This window comes from Penicillium cinerascens (assembly GCF_028974065.1).
Source record: "Penicillium cinerascens strain IBT 15544 chromosome Unknown contig_5_segment0_segment0, whole genome shotgun sequence".
Lineage (NCBI taxonomy): Eukaryota > Fungi > Ascomycota > Eurotiomycetes > Eurotiales > Aspergillaceae > Penicillium > Penicillium cinerascens.
Genome location: NW_026695294.1, coordinates 2966819 through 2980214, shown reverse-complemented (window position 1 = coordinate 2980214; position 13396 = coordinate 2966819). Strand labels below are relative to the sequence as shown.

General features: G+C 53.8%; 5 protein-coding genes across 5 annotated transcripts; all 5 read left to right on the top strand.

Annotated features, from left to right (window-relative positions):
- Positions 1 to 139: 139 nt before the first annotated feature.
- Positions 140 to 1408, top strand: N7498_005594 (rRNA 2'-O-methyltransferase fibrillarin family protein; the record flags this gene model as incomplete). The annotated part of the gene is made up of 3 exons (XM_058452656.1): positions 140 to 341; positions 486 to 637; positions 701 to 1408. Exons 1-3 carry the CDS (start codon positions 245 to 247, stop codon positions 1406 to 1408), a joined length of 957 nt encoding a protein of 318 aa, XP_058309194.1. The 5' UTR covers positions 140 to 244.
- An 894-nt stretch (positions 1409 to 2302) lies between these two features.
- On the top strand, positions 2303 to 3271 carry N7498_005593 (SDR family oxidoreductase; the record flags this gene model as incomplete). The annotated part of the gene is made up of 1 exon (XM_058452655.1): positions 2303 to 3271. One exon carries the CDS (start codon positions 2303 to 2305, stop codon positions 3269 to 3271), a length of 969 nt encoding a protein of 322 aa, XP_058309193.1.
- A 328-nt stretch (positions 3272 to 3599) lies between these two features.
- N7498_005592 (mitochondrial processing peptidase) lies at positions 3600 to 5264 on the top strand (the record flags this gene model as incomplete). Its single annotated transcript, XM_058452654.1, has 5 exons — positions 3600 to 3746; positions 3800 to 3925; positions 3980 to 4057; positions 4116 to 4810; positions 4874 to 5264. 5 exons carry the CDS (start codon positions 3600 to 3602, stop codon positions 5262 to 5264), a joined length of 1437 nt encoding a protein of 478 aa, XP_058309192.1.
- Positions 5265 to 5754: 490 nt separating this feature from the next.
- On the top strand, positions 5755 to 8614 carry N7498_005591 (tRNA (cytosine-C5-)-methyltransferase; the record flags this gene model as incomplete). The annotated part of the gene is made up of 4 exons (XM_058452653.1): positions 5755 to 5778; positions 5847 to 6055; positions 6139 to 8250; positions 8311 to 8614. 4 exons carry the CDS (start codon positions 5755 to 5757, stop codon positions 8612 to 8614), a joined length of 2649 nt encoding a protein of 882 aa, XP_058309191.1.
- Positions 8615 to 9557: 943 nt separating this feature from the next.
- Positions 9558 to 12923, top strand: N7498_005590 (glycoside hydrolase family 35 protein; the record flags this gene model as incomplete). Its single annotated transcript, XM_058452652.1, has 7 exons — positions 9558 to 9692; positions 9748 to 9824; positions 9885 to 10187; positions 10247 to 10628; positions 10675 to 10809; positions 10859 to 11531; positions 11590 to 12923. 7 exons carry the CDS (start codon positions 9558 to 9560, stop codon positions 12921 to 12923), a joined length of 3039 nt encoding a protein of 1012 aa, XP_058309190.1.
- Between the last annotated feature and the right edge of the window lie 473 nt (positions 12924 to 13396).

Genomic DNA, 13396 nt, shown 5'->3' with positions numbered 1-13396 from the left:
GACCGCATCAACGAGCAGCACCGGTTCTGACCCGCACGCGACAAAGTATCTCTGGTCAATCCTACACCAGCTGCTTGACTTGGTGATTTCACATTACTGAGTTCTTTTCTCTTATATTCGAGTCGATCTCTTTCCGAGACCGTCCCCAATTTTTCGACAGCACTCGGCTTGAGCACTCCAAAGCTCAATTCCAAACTCTTTCGACTCTTTACTCAACCCAACTAAACCAGCACCTCAAATAACAATGGGTTTCACTCCTCGAGGCCGTGGTGGTCCCCCTGGACGTGGTGGACGTGGTGGATTCGGTGGTGGTGACCGCGGTGGCCGCGGAGGTGGTCGAGGTTTGTACTCCAATCTTTTCGAAAATACAGAAGTCTACTTGGATGGCCAGAGCTTGTGAAAATGCTTGCTATATGACTACCAGAAGAATTGTCTGTAAGTACTTGGTGATCTTCAGTTGCTGATCGGGTTTTTATTTTCTGAAGGTGGCTTCGGTGGTCGTGGTGGTCGTGGCGGTGGTGATCGCGGCCGCGGTGGCCGCGGTGGTGGCCGTGGTGCCCCCCGTGGAGGCCGTGGTGCTCCTCGCGGTGGCCGCGGCGGTGCTGCCGGTGCCCGTGGTGGTGCTAAGGTTATCATCGTAAGTCTCAAGATGTCGACAGTATAAGGGAATCCAGTCACTGACCTTTGATTTTCTACACAGGAGCCCCACCGTCACGCTGGTGTCTTCGTTGCCCGTGGTGGTAAGGAGGATCTGCTTGTCACCAAGAACTTGACCCCCGGCGAGGCCGTCTACGGCGAGAAGCGTATCTCTGTCGAGGCCCCCGCCGTTGAGGACGGCACCGTCACCAAGGTCGAGTACCGTGTGTGGAACCCCTTCCGTTCCAAGCTGGCTGCCGGTATCCTGGGTGGTATGGACAACATCTACATGAAGCCCGGTGCCAAGGTTCTCTACCTCGGTGCTGCCAGCGGTACCTCCGTCTCTCACGTCGCTGATATTGTCGGCCCTACCGGTAACGTCTACGCCGTTGAGTTCTCTCACCGCTCTGGCCGTGACCTGATTGGCATGGCCACTCACCGCACCAACGTTATCCCCATCGTTGAGGATGCCCGCCACCCTCTCCGCTACCGCATGCTCGTGCCCATGGTTGATGTCATCTTTGCCGACGTTGCCCAGCCTGATCAGGCCCGTATCGTTGGTCTCAACGCCCATATGTTCCTGAAGGATGGCGGTGGTGCCGTTATCTCCATCAAGGCCAACTGTATCGACAGCACGGCCGCAGCCGACGTTGTCTTTGCTCGTGAGGTCCAGAAGATGCGTGAGGAGAAGATCAAGCCCAAGGAGCAGCTGACCCTCGAGCCCTTCGAGCGTGACCACTGTGTCGTCGGTGGTATCTACTCCCGCTCATAAACGGGATGCTTAATTCTTCGTCATGTCTTTCTTCTGATGCTCCGTTTCCCTTTTTTTTATACGGCGTCTCGTGTTCTGCGATGTATCCACTGTTCTTCCCATTGTGACTGGTTTTCTCTGCCCATGTACGATTGCTTGCGTCACAAAATCTAGATTCCATATTCTGGAATAAAATGCACACACTGGAATGTCATTTATGTGTCTGTAGAGTCGATGCTGTGGATGTTGCCTGAAACCACGCTCGAGTATGTAGCGCCGATTGCCCTCAGGTGCTGCAAAAAGCTGAAACGAGCTAGGTAAGCTGTTCAAGTTGCTCATGTGCAAAAGATCCTTTCAAGAAGCAGGGTAAGGTATATTACCTCGACACTCCAAGTGTTCACCTTGATCAACCGTGTCATCTTAATAGCCTGCGGCACAGGGGACTACCTCTAGATATCAACAGTATCTTAGGGGATTAGGACGGGTTATAACCAATGTCAGCTGGAGACTGGCTGTGATTGCCCGAACCCAAGCTTTTCCCGGCCATCACATAGTTATCCATGGTCATCCCACGACCCTCGGACTTCCCCCGTGTTCCTCGACCAACGACGTGGGTGGCTCGGCAATCGGAATCCCTCACCGAGATTCAGCGTCGGCGATGCCAGCCATAGTAATTTCATAGTAATTGACTCGGAATTAGCCCGAATGACGGAGCGTGGGGGAAGGGATTGTTCTCCGCTGCAGCCCCGCGGGGGTTCTGGACGACGGCTATAACTTGATGAAGGACAAGAATCGGCGTTCCGCCCGAATGTCTGCCCGGGTGGCTTTTTAATACATCCGAATTGATACTACTTTGATACTCTCATCTCATTGCTGTCGTTATTGAATAATCGATCCATCCCAATTGCATACAACATGTCCATTCTCATCACTGGCGCCGGCGGCTACGTCGGACAGGAACTGGCTGCTTCCTTCCTTGCAAACACACCAGCTTCAACTACTGTGACAATCACCGATGTCGTCGAACCCGCCGTCCCCGAGGCGGCGAAAGAGCACGCCAGTCGCTTGACATGCATCCGCGCCGACTTGACATCTCCTAAAGAGGTGGACAATCTGATCAGCTCCGCTCACCAATACGAGACTGTATACCTCCTGCATGGAATCATGTCTAGTGGCTCCGAAGCCAACTTCGAGCTGGGCATCCGAGTTAACCTCGACGCTACGCGATACATCCTTGACAGACTACGTGCCACCATGCCTGGAGTGAAGGTGGTCTTCACATCGTCACTGGCAGTCTACGGCCCTGCACCGCCGGGCTTTGTCATTGATGAGACCAACTTCCCGCCCGTTCCCTCGTCCTCCTACGGATCGCAGAAGCTCATTGTCGAGACGCTCTTGAACGACTACTCCCGACGAGGATTCCTGGACGGCCGATGCGTGCGACTGCCGACAGTGACCGTTCGAGCCGGAGCGCCTACCCAGGCTGCAAGCAGCTTCGCCAGTGATATTATCCGTGAGCCATTCCATGGCAAGAAGGCAATTCTGCCTGTGGGCAAAGAGACCGAGATGTGGATCTGCTCGCCGCATACCATCATCAAGAACCTAGTCCACGCGCGCGATATTCCAAAAGAAGCGTTCGGCGAGTCGCGGTCGGTCAACCTTCCTGGTTTGAAGGTTAGTGTCCAGGAGATGTTGGATGCCTTGGAGGCAATTGGTGGCAAGGAACGACGGGCGCTGGTGGAGGAGAAGTACGACGCGGCTACCGACAAAATCGTGCAGTCGTGGACTCCTCAGTTCTCGACCGATCGCGCGTTCAAGCTTGGGTTCTCTGCTGATATTTCCATGACGGAGAATATTAGACAGTTTGCCAGCCGATTTGTATGAAAGGGAGAGACTTCGGAGGGAGTGAGTCCGGGGTGGGCGGATAGTTCGCACTAGATAATGGTTCATTATGGTATTGCACGATCAAGGATGAAGTTCAAAATAAAAAAAAACGAGAGTTAACCGCAAAATCGAAACAACAAGGGTAATTGTCGTCAATTGCGAGGGCGCATGGAAGTAATCGGGACGAAATGGGTCATTTGGAAAAGCGAATCATGTGATTGGCTGGCGAGCTGGGCGAACAATTTGACTTCCGAACTTCAACCTCAGGGCGAGTCCAGCTCTTCTCTCCATCCCCCCTTCCCCCTCCCACCCACTCCAGTTGTCCGCAATGGCTTCCCGCCGACTGGCTTTCAACCTGCACCAGGCTCTCCGGAGCCGTGCGGCCCTCAAGTCCATCCAGCCCGTGAAGCGAGGCTTTGCCTCCCCGGTTCTGCCGTCCACCACCCAGTCGACCACCCTCTCCAACGGATTCACCGTACGCCTTGCAGACCCGATCAATTGCGTCGCAGCCTCACTGACACGTCCTAGATTGCTACCGACCACTCGCCATGGGCCCAGACCTCCACCGTCGGTGTTTGGATCGATGCCGGTTCCCGGTCAGAGACTGACAAGACCAACGGTACCGCTCACTTCCTTGAGCACCTTGCCTTCAAGGTCCGTTCCGATCATCCCCAGTCGATGCGATAACGCTCTAACAATATTCTTTAGGGCACCAACAAGCGCTCCCAGCACCAATTGGAACTCGAGATTGAGAACATGGGCGCTCACCTGAACGCCTACACCTCGGTATGGCCGGAAAACCCAACCCATGCCTCTATCGGAACAACACTAACGAACCATGCAGCGCGAGAACACCGTCTACTACGCCAAGGCATTCAACAACGATGTTCCCAAGGCCGTCGACATCCTCTCCGATATCCTCCAGAACTCCAAGCTGGAGCCCGCCGCTATCGAGCGTGAGCGCGATGTGATCCTGCGCGAGCAGGAGGAGGTTGACAAGCAGCTCGAGGAAGTTGTTTTCGATCACCTCCACGCCACCGCTTACCAGGGCCAGCCCCTCGGTCGCACCATCCTCGGCCCCAAGGAGAACATCCAGACCATCTCCCGGGACAACCTGACCGACTACATCAAGACCAACTACACCGCTGACCGCATGGTCCTGGTCGGTGCCGGTGGTACCCCCCACGAACAGCTCGTCCGCCTCGCCGAGGAGCACTTCGGCGGTCTCCCCAACAAGCCCCCGACCTCTGCTGCTCTGGCCCTGACCGCCGAGCAGAAGCGCACCCCCGAGTTCATTGGCTCCGAGGTCCGTCTTCGTGATGACACTATCCCCTCCGCTCACATCGCCCTTGCCGTCGAGGGTGTCAGCTGGAAGGATGATGACTACTTCACCGCTCTCGTTGCCCAGGCCATCGTCGGCAACTGGGACCGTGCTATGGGCCAGTCTCCCTTCCTCGGCAGCAAGCTCAGCTCCCACGTCAGCCACCACCACCTCGCCAACAGCTTCATGAGCTTCTCCACTAGCTACAGCGACACTGGGTAAGTTGTGCAATCTAAACACTCAAAATGAAGCAGATAACTGACTATTTATTCTCGTTACAGTCTTTGGGGTATCTACCTTGTGTCTGAGAACCTGACTCAGCTCGACGACCTGATCCACTTCACCCTCCGGGAGTGGTCTCGCCTCTGCAACAGCGTCTCCTCCGCCGAGGTCGAGCGCGCCAAGGCCCAGCTCAAGGCTTCCATTCTCCTGTCCCTCGACGGCACCACCGCCGTTGCTGAGGACATTGGCCGCCAGATCATTACCACCGGTCGCCGTCTCAGCGCTGAGGACATCGAGCGTACCGTCAGCCAGATCACCGAGAAGGATGTTATGGACTTCGCCACCCGCAAGCTGTGGGACCAGGACGTCGCCATGAGCGCCGTCGGCAGCATTGAGGGTATCCTCGACTACCAGCGCATCCGTAACGACATGTCTCGCAACCTGTCGTAAAACTGCTGCTGATTTTTAGACGGTCATCTGATGCTCGGACTTTTCGGGCTCGGGTGGGTGTGGTTTGAATGTACTATCAATCATTGCCTTGGGTTTCAGTTAGACCCTGATTTGTGTGTGAAATAGCAATTAATGGTTTGCCATAGTAGACTATATAGTCTGTCGCCGCGGGTGTGGCAGACCAAACTTATCTCCTTTGTTTCTTTTGTCTCCCAGTCAAAAATCCTCAACTGTGTTTCAATAGTATTGTTCCGTATATAATTTCAACAGCTTCAGTTGATATGTAGGCCATGTCATTTACACAAAATGCAATCGGCTATCTAGTCAAACCAAAAACCACACTGAGGCCGTCATCGCATTGCTCTCAACCTAATGTCTTTGGCGGTGATAAGCCGCAGTATCAGCCCCACGACAAGCTTACATAAGTGATCCGACGGGCATTTTTTTGGAGACGATTTTGACTGCATCTCTCAGCAAAGCTACATTCACAATGGGCAAACGAGGTGGCAGAAAGGTAAGCCAGGGTGATTTGACATTCTAATTGACGTGCCAGTCATGCTAATTTGCCTTTTCCTTTCACAGTTTAACCGTGGAGGCCGTGGAGGAGGCGGCGGCGGCGGCGGCGGCGGCGGCCGTTCGCGCAATAACTGGCAGGACATCAGCCGGAACAATGCGAAGATGGAACGCTACTACACCGAATCGGGCATCATCCCAGAGGAGGAGCTGGAGACTTTCTGGGACTATATGCGCCGGGATCTCCCCAACAGCTTCCGCTTCACGGGCTCGCGAGGGTAAGTTTTCATATTTTCGCATTCGAATTACAACTTCTTCCTGGGCCATTTTGGATGAGTCTAATTGTCGCATTGTATTCTAGACATGCGCTTGCTGTTCAGGAGCGTCTCAAGGACTTTTACATCCCCGAAATCACCTCCATCAAGTATGAGGACGAATTCGTGGAACCGCCTCGGCCGGTCTCGTGGTACCCCGATCAGCTTGCCTGGTCGATGTCCACCCCGAAACAAGTTATTCGCCGTTTCGCTCCCTTCGCCAATTTCCAGAAGTTCCTCGTTGCCGAGACCGATGTCGGAAACATCAGTCGCCAGGAGGTTGTCAGCATGATTCCTCCTCTTGTTATCGATGCTCGCCCCGGAATGACCGTTCTGGACATGTGTGCTGCACCTGGAAGCAAGTCCGCTCAGCTGATGGAGCTGATCCATGCTGGAGAGGAGGACTCCATGGTGGACGCTGCTAAGCAGGTCAAGGAAGGCACTGCCGGACCGGAGCCCTTGGGCCCGGAGGGTCTGAACGACGATGGCCGCACTACTGGCCTCTTGATTGCCAACGACAGCGACTACAAGCGTGCTCACATGTTGATTCACCAGATGAAGCGCCTCGCGTCGCCCAATCTGATTGTTACCAACCACGATGCTACCATGTACCCCTCTATCAAGCTTCCTTCTCTTGATGGAAAGAAGAACCGGTACTTGAAGTTTGACCGCATCCTTGCCGATGTTCCTTGCTCTGGCGATGGTACTGCTCGGAAGAACTATGGTGTCTGGAGAGAGTGGAACCCTGCCAATGCTATTGGACTCCACGTTACCCAGGCCCGGATCTTGGTCCGCGCGCTCCAAATGCTGAAGGTCGGTGGACGTGTTGTCTACTCCACTTGCAGTCTCAACCCTGTTGAGAACGAGGCCGTTGTTGCCAGTGCCATTGCGCGCTGTGGTGGCTCTGCCAATGTTAAGATCCTCGACTGCAGCAAAGAGTTGCCCGGCCTCAAGCGGGCAGCCGGAGCTCGCAGCTGGAAGGTGATGGACCGCGAAGGTCGTATCTGGGACAGCTGGAAGGATGTTCAGGAACAGATCGAGAAGGAGGGGATCAATGGTCTGGCCAGACTGTCCGAGGGCATGTTCCCGCCGACTGGAGAAAATGCGGACCTCCCGCTCGAACACTGCATGCGTGTTTACCCCCACATGCAGGACACTGGCGGTTTCTTCATCACTGTTATTGAGAAGCTTTCTGAGATCCGCGCCAAGCCGGAGGACACTACTAACACTGTCCCTAAGGCGTCGGTTGCGGCTCTTGCTTCAGAGCTGGATGCTCGCAAGAACAGCAATGGAGAGCCTTATCAGAAGCTGGAGGCATTGGATGATCTGGTCGTCCCCGACAAGGAGGCTGATGCTGAGGTTGCGAAGAACGCTTCCGTCGCTGAAGCCGTTCACCAGCTTCCTTACTCTGCTACTCTTGATTCCACCGACGCTGTCACTCATGTGAAGCGTGACGCTGACGACTTGGAGGAAGAGCTTCCCGCTAAGAAGGTTAAGCTCGGCGATGGCACTGAGGCTCTGATTGGCGACCGTCCAGTCCACCGACCTGCGCCCTCAATGGAAATGGAGCAGGTTGACACCCCCAGCGACAGCACTCCTGCCACTACTGCGACTCCTTCGCAGCCCGGCCCGGTTCCATCTGAGCTGCCTAAGAAGAAGAAGGTTGTTCAGGAGGAGCCCTTCAAGTACCTTGATGGCAACCACCCAGAGCTCGAGCCTATTTACAAGTTCTACGAGGTGTCCGAGCGCTTCCCTCGTGACCGTTTCATGGTGCGCAATGCCGAAGGCACCCCGACAAGAACCGTCTACTACACCAGTGCTCTGGCTCGCGACATCCTTACCATGAACGAGCGTCAGGGCTTGAAGTTCGTTCACTGTGGTGTGAAGATGTTTGTGAAGCAGGATGCCCAGCGGGAGAATGTCTGCCGCTGGCGCATTCAGACCGATGGCCTGAAGATCATCTCGCCCTTCCTGGGCCCTGCCCGGGCTGTAACTCTCACCGAGCGAGAGACTCTGCACACACTCCTCGTGGAGATGTTCCCTAGAATAGATGGCGATGGTTGGAAGAAGCTGGGCGAGATCGGCGAGCGCGTCAAGGATATCCCCATGGGCTGCAGCATCTTGCACATTGAACCCAACGGAAAGGAAGGTGGCCTCACGTATGTTATCGAACTCAATCCCCACCAGCGTTCATATAAATTTCTAACTGACTTTTACAGCGAGCGTATGGTTCTGCCTCTCTGGCGCTCTCTTCACTCCCTGAACCTGATGCTTCCCAAGGAAGAGCGCCGTGCCATGTTGCTGCGCATCTTCAACGACAGCAGCCCGCTCATTAACAAGACAGACAAGCAGCGTCCTGCTGGTGGCCTGACACCTGCAGTCGAGTCCACCGCCGATGCCGAGGATGTTGCGCTGATGCACGAGAACGCCCAAGTTGGCCAGGATGAGCAGCTGCAGATGGACACACGCGAGACGTACACGAAAGACGGCGATGAGGAGGACCGTTTCAACACGACGGTCTAGGAACTTGGAGATATAAGAATTATCGACCTTTATATTCATGATTTCAATTAGGGGCGGCACACGCTTACCGAATGTATTAAAAGCAATCTCGATTTACCCATTTTGAGGCTACGGGGTGCACTAAACCGAAGTACACTAGATCCAGACAGCTACAGTAAGGTAGGACCTCGGGGTCGCATCAGACATTAACCGAGCTCTGCAGGATCTGCATCGTAAAATTCCCCCGGAGAATCATCGGTCGTTGTCGGCTGAATTCAGGACTGGAAGCCTGTTCCTCGCAGGGTAGGCTTGCTTTCTATTAATCTAGTGATTAGACATTCAATTAATTGGTATGAATGAACTGGGAGATGCACATGTTTCAAATAGGTTATGGAAATAATTATCCGGGTATTCATGTTAATGACGAGGGACATAGTATCGTGTCCAGGCACAAGGCACAACAGCAAGAAAGAGCAACCATAAACTTCCTCAGGGGCGCTAGCATACTCATTGCACATGTCTCACCAGACCCTTGGCAAATTCAAAAAGCGACCATACAATAAGTGGAAAAATTGCGGTGGAAACCCCGCAGGACCTAGAGCTAGGGGATCTTCACTTCGCTTTCCCTGCATGGGCAGCACCTCCACTAATCCTGCGACGGACTTGCTGTACCACATGAGATTCATGCACGAAGGGAGTATCGTTGGGGCCTTAGATTGGATTCCCCCGCCCTGCTGTCCCTGTCGATGACGAGATGACAGGAGACCGTGGAGGTAAAAGGCCGAAGGACCAAGGAAAATTGGCGCGCTCTCGGTATTGGGCCTCAGAGTATACGGCATTCCAGCCGGTCGTTGTTTAATTTGCTGGTCAATCGCCTTCAGTCCGGCAGTATATGAAAGGGCGCCGATCCCTGGAATGTGGTTTTTCAGGCTGCCCTTCTTTGCCCACTGAGACTAAGCTCATCATGAAGTTCTTGTCTACCTGGGCTGTAGCCTACTTGGCGGCTCAGGCTGCGGGTGCTGCTTTGAGCCATAAGCTGGGTGGACTTACTATCCGTGAACACCCAGATGCTATGAAGCGGGCCCAATCGCAGAAATATGTATGTGGTACTTGCATTGGCTGGTTCCGACTAGCACTGATGGTGGTGGATCTAGGTGACTTGGGATGAACACTCCTTGTTCATCAATGGCGAGAGACTGATGCTGTTTAGCGGCGAATTCCACCCTTTCCGGTAGGTGTTCGGAATTCTCGATTGAATAACAAAGATCGCATCTAATGGAATTTATTGCAGACTACCCGTTTCGACGCTCTATATTGATATCTTCCAGAAGGTCAAGGCCCTTGGATTCAATTGCGTCTCATTCTACGTCGATTGGGCGCTCGTTGAGGGCAAGCCTGGTGAGTACCGCGCTGATGGCATTTTCGATCTCGACCCATTCTTCGACGCTGCCAAGGAGGCTGGGATTTACCTGTTGGCTCGCCCTGGTCCCTATATCAATGCCGAGGCTTCTGGAGGTGGCTTCCCGGGCTGGTTGCAACGTATCAAAGGCACGCTGCGAACAACTGCCCCCGACTATTTGAAAGCGACCGATAAGTATGATCTCTCAAATGTAGAGGAATCTTGAGGCCCAAGGAATCTAATGCTTTGTAAAGTTATATGTCTCATGTCACTGCGACTATTGCCAAAGCTCAAATCACAAATGGCGGACCTGTCATTCTTTTCCAGCCGGAGAACGAGTACAGTGGAGCTTGTTGTGGCGACACCGACTTCCCCGATCCCAGCTATATGCAGTACGTCGAGGATCAAGCTCGTAACGGTGGTATCGTTGTCCCTCTAATCAACAATGATGCCGCTCCCGATGGACACAACGCCCCCGGTTCTGGCGAAGGAGCCGTCGATATCTACGGTCATGATAGCTACCCTCTGGGATTCGATTGCGCTAATCCCTCGACATGGCCCAGCGGTGATCTTCCAACCAACTTCCGTCAGCTTCATTTGGAACAGAGCCCGACGACACCATACTCTCTGGTTGAGGTATGTTGCGGTCCATAAAAAGGAGATGTTATCTAACGCATTGCAGTTCCAAGGCGGATCATTTGATCCCTGGGGAGGAAGCAGCTTTGCGGCTTGCGCTGAGCTTCTGAACAGCGAATTCGAGCGTGTCTTCTACAAGAATGACTTTAGCTTCGGTGTTGCTTTCATGAACCTGTACATGGTGCGTGAATTCCTTTCGGTTGAAGTCGATCAAGGCTAACTCTGAATAGATCTTTGGTGGTACAAACTGGGGCAACCTGGGTCACCCCGGCGGATACACCTCATATGACTATGGCTCGGTAATCACCGAATCTCGCAACGTGACTCGCGAGAAGTACAGCGAGCTCAAGTTGCTTGGAAACTTCGCCAAGGTATCCCCGTCATACCTGGTGGCAACGCCTGGAAACTCAACTACCTCGACCTACACCAACACTGCCGATTTGACCGTGACACCCTTGTTGGGTAACAACAGCTCGGCCTCCTCGTTCTTTGTGGTCCGCCACACTGATTACTCAAGTCAAAACTCGGTCGACTATAAGCTTCAAGTTCCCACTAGCGCTGGCCGTCTGACAATTCCTCAGCTGGGAGGAAGCTTGACCCTCAGCGGTCGTGACTCAAAGATCCACGTCGTTGATTACGATGTTGCTGGCACTAACATTCTCTACTCGACTGCCGAAGTCTTCACCTGGAAGAAAGTCGGAAATGAGAAGTATCTTGTCGTTTATGGTGGCCCTGATGAGCACCACGAGCTTGCTGTCTCCACCAAGGCAGATGTCTCCGTCGTCGAGGGATCTTCCTCCAGCATTACCTCCAAAAAGAAGGACAGTGCGGTTGTTATTGGCTGGGATGTTTCATCGACGCGCCGCATCATCCAGGTTGGCGATTTGAAGATTCTTCTGCTTGGTACGCTTGAAAGAGATGAGCCAGCTCAATTTGAAAATCAGTCACTGACAACATCTAGACCGTAACTCTGCCTACAACTACTGGGTGCCCCAGGTGCCGGCCAAGGGCACCACCCCCGGATTTGCATCTGACGAGAACACCGCCTCATCGGTCATCGTCAAGGCTGGATATCTCGTGCGAACTGCATACCTGCAGGGAAGTGACCTTCACCTCACCGCCGACTTCAACGCCACGACTTCGGTTGAGGTTATTGGTGCTCCTTCCAATGCCAAGAACCTTGTCATCAACGGCAATAAGGCTGAGGTCACGGTAGACAAGAACGGCATCTGGTCGACTAGTGTCGAGTACACCGCACCGAAGATCCAGCTTCCCTCCCTTAAGGACCTGAAGTGGAAGTCCCTGGACACTCTCCCCGAGATCCAGAACTCGTATGACGATTCTCGCTGGACCGTGGCCAACCACCCCTACACAAACAACAGTGTCAAAAACCCACTGAACACACCAACCTCGCTGTATTCCTCCGACTATGGTTTCAACACCGGAACTCTCATCTATCGGGGTCACTTTGTCGCCAATGGCAAGGAGAAAACGTTCTTCGTGCGCACCCAAGGCGGCACGGCATTCGGCAGCTCGGTGTGGATCAATGAGACCTACGTGGGCTCATGGGCCGGCATCGACGCGGACAGCAACTATAACGCAACCTACACGCTACCGAACCTGAAACCCGGCAAGTCCTATGTCATCACAGTGGTCATTGACAACATGGGTCTGGACGAGAATTGGACCGTGGGTTCGGATGAGATGAAGGACCCCCGTGGTATTCTTGACTATGAGCTCTCCGGGCAGTCTGCCAGCGCCATCACCTGGAAACTGACCGGTAACCTGGGCGGCGAAGACTACCGGGATAAGGTTCGTGGTTCCCTCAATGAGGGTGGTCTCTACGCCGAGCGTCAAGGATTCCACCAGCCACAGCCACCATCCCAGAAATGGGACTCCAGCAGCCCATTGGACGGACTGTCTAGGGCGGGTATCCGGTTCTACAGCGCAAGTTTCGATTTGGATCTGCCCAAGGGCTGGGATGTCCCGCTGTACTTCAACTTTGGCAACACCACCTCGCCGCCCTCTGCGTACCGTGCCCAGCTGTTTGTTAATGGATACCAGTATGGCAAGTACGTGAACAACATTGGCCCGGAGACGAGCTATCCCGTTCCTGAGGGTATTCTGAACTACCGGGGAACCAACTGGATTGCATTGAGCTTGTGGGCCCAGGAAGATAACGGTGCTAAGCTGGATAGCTTGGAGCTAGTAAACACTACTCCTGTGCTTACTGCCTTGGGTGATATCGAGTCGGTGGAGCAGCCCAAGTACCAGCCTCGCCGGGGAGCTTATTGAATGGGATTGTGCACGGCTAGTTGAGCAGAGAGGAGGAATGTACATACGCCTCAATTGATTTCAGAGGTAGCCTTCTCCATCACAAGACATGCTTCTCAATTATTTTCAGCCATCTCGAAAGACGCCAAATGACAGGATGAGAGGGAGACGGCTAGCGTGTTTGCTCGCGTATCGCTAAGCATAATTATAGTAACTAGTCCTGGTGCGCCCATAAGTTCGAAATGTATCGCCGATCCCATTACGCCGTGCTCAAGCAAGAAGTGGAAGAAGAAGCTCTGCAGGAACGTATTGTAGCGGCGATTTCACAGCAGACGGGGGATCAGTTGACACGCGAGGAAACAAGGCAGGAGACGCCAACAAGTCAAGCATCGGATACGGAACAGGAGGCAAGAGTTCCAATGAGAAGACGTGCGACTGTCACGACCATTGAGGGCCAAAATGAGTTGGCTGGTATGATACGACGTGAAATGACT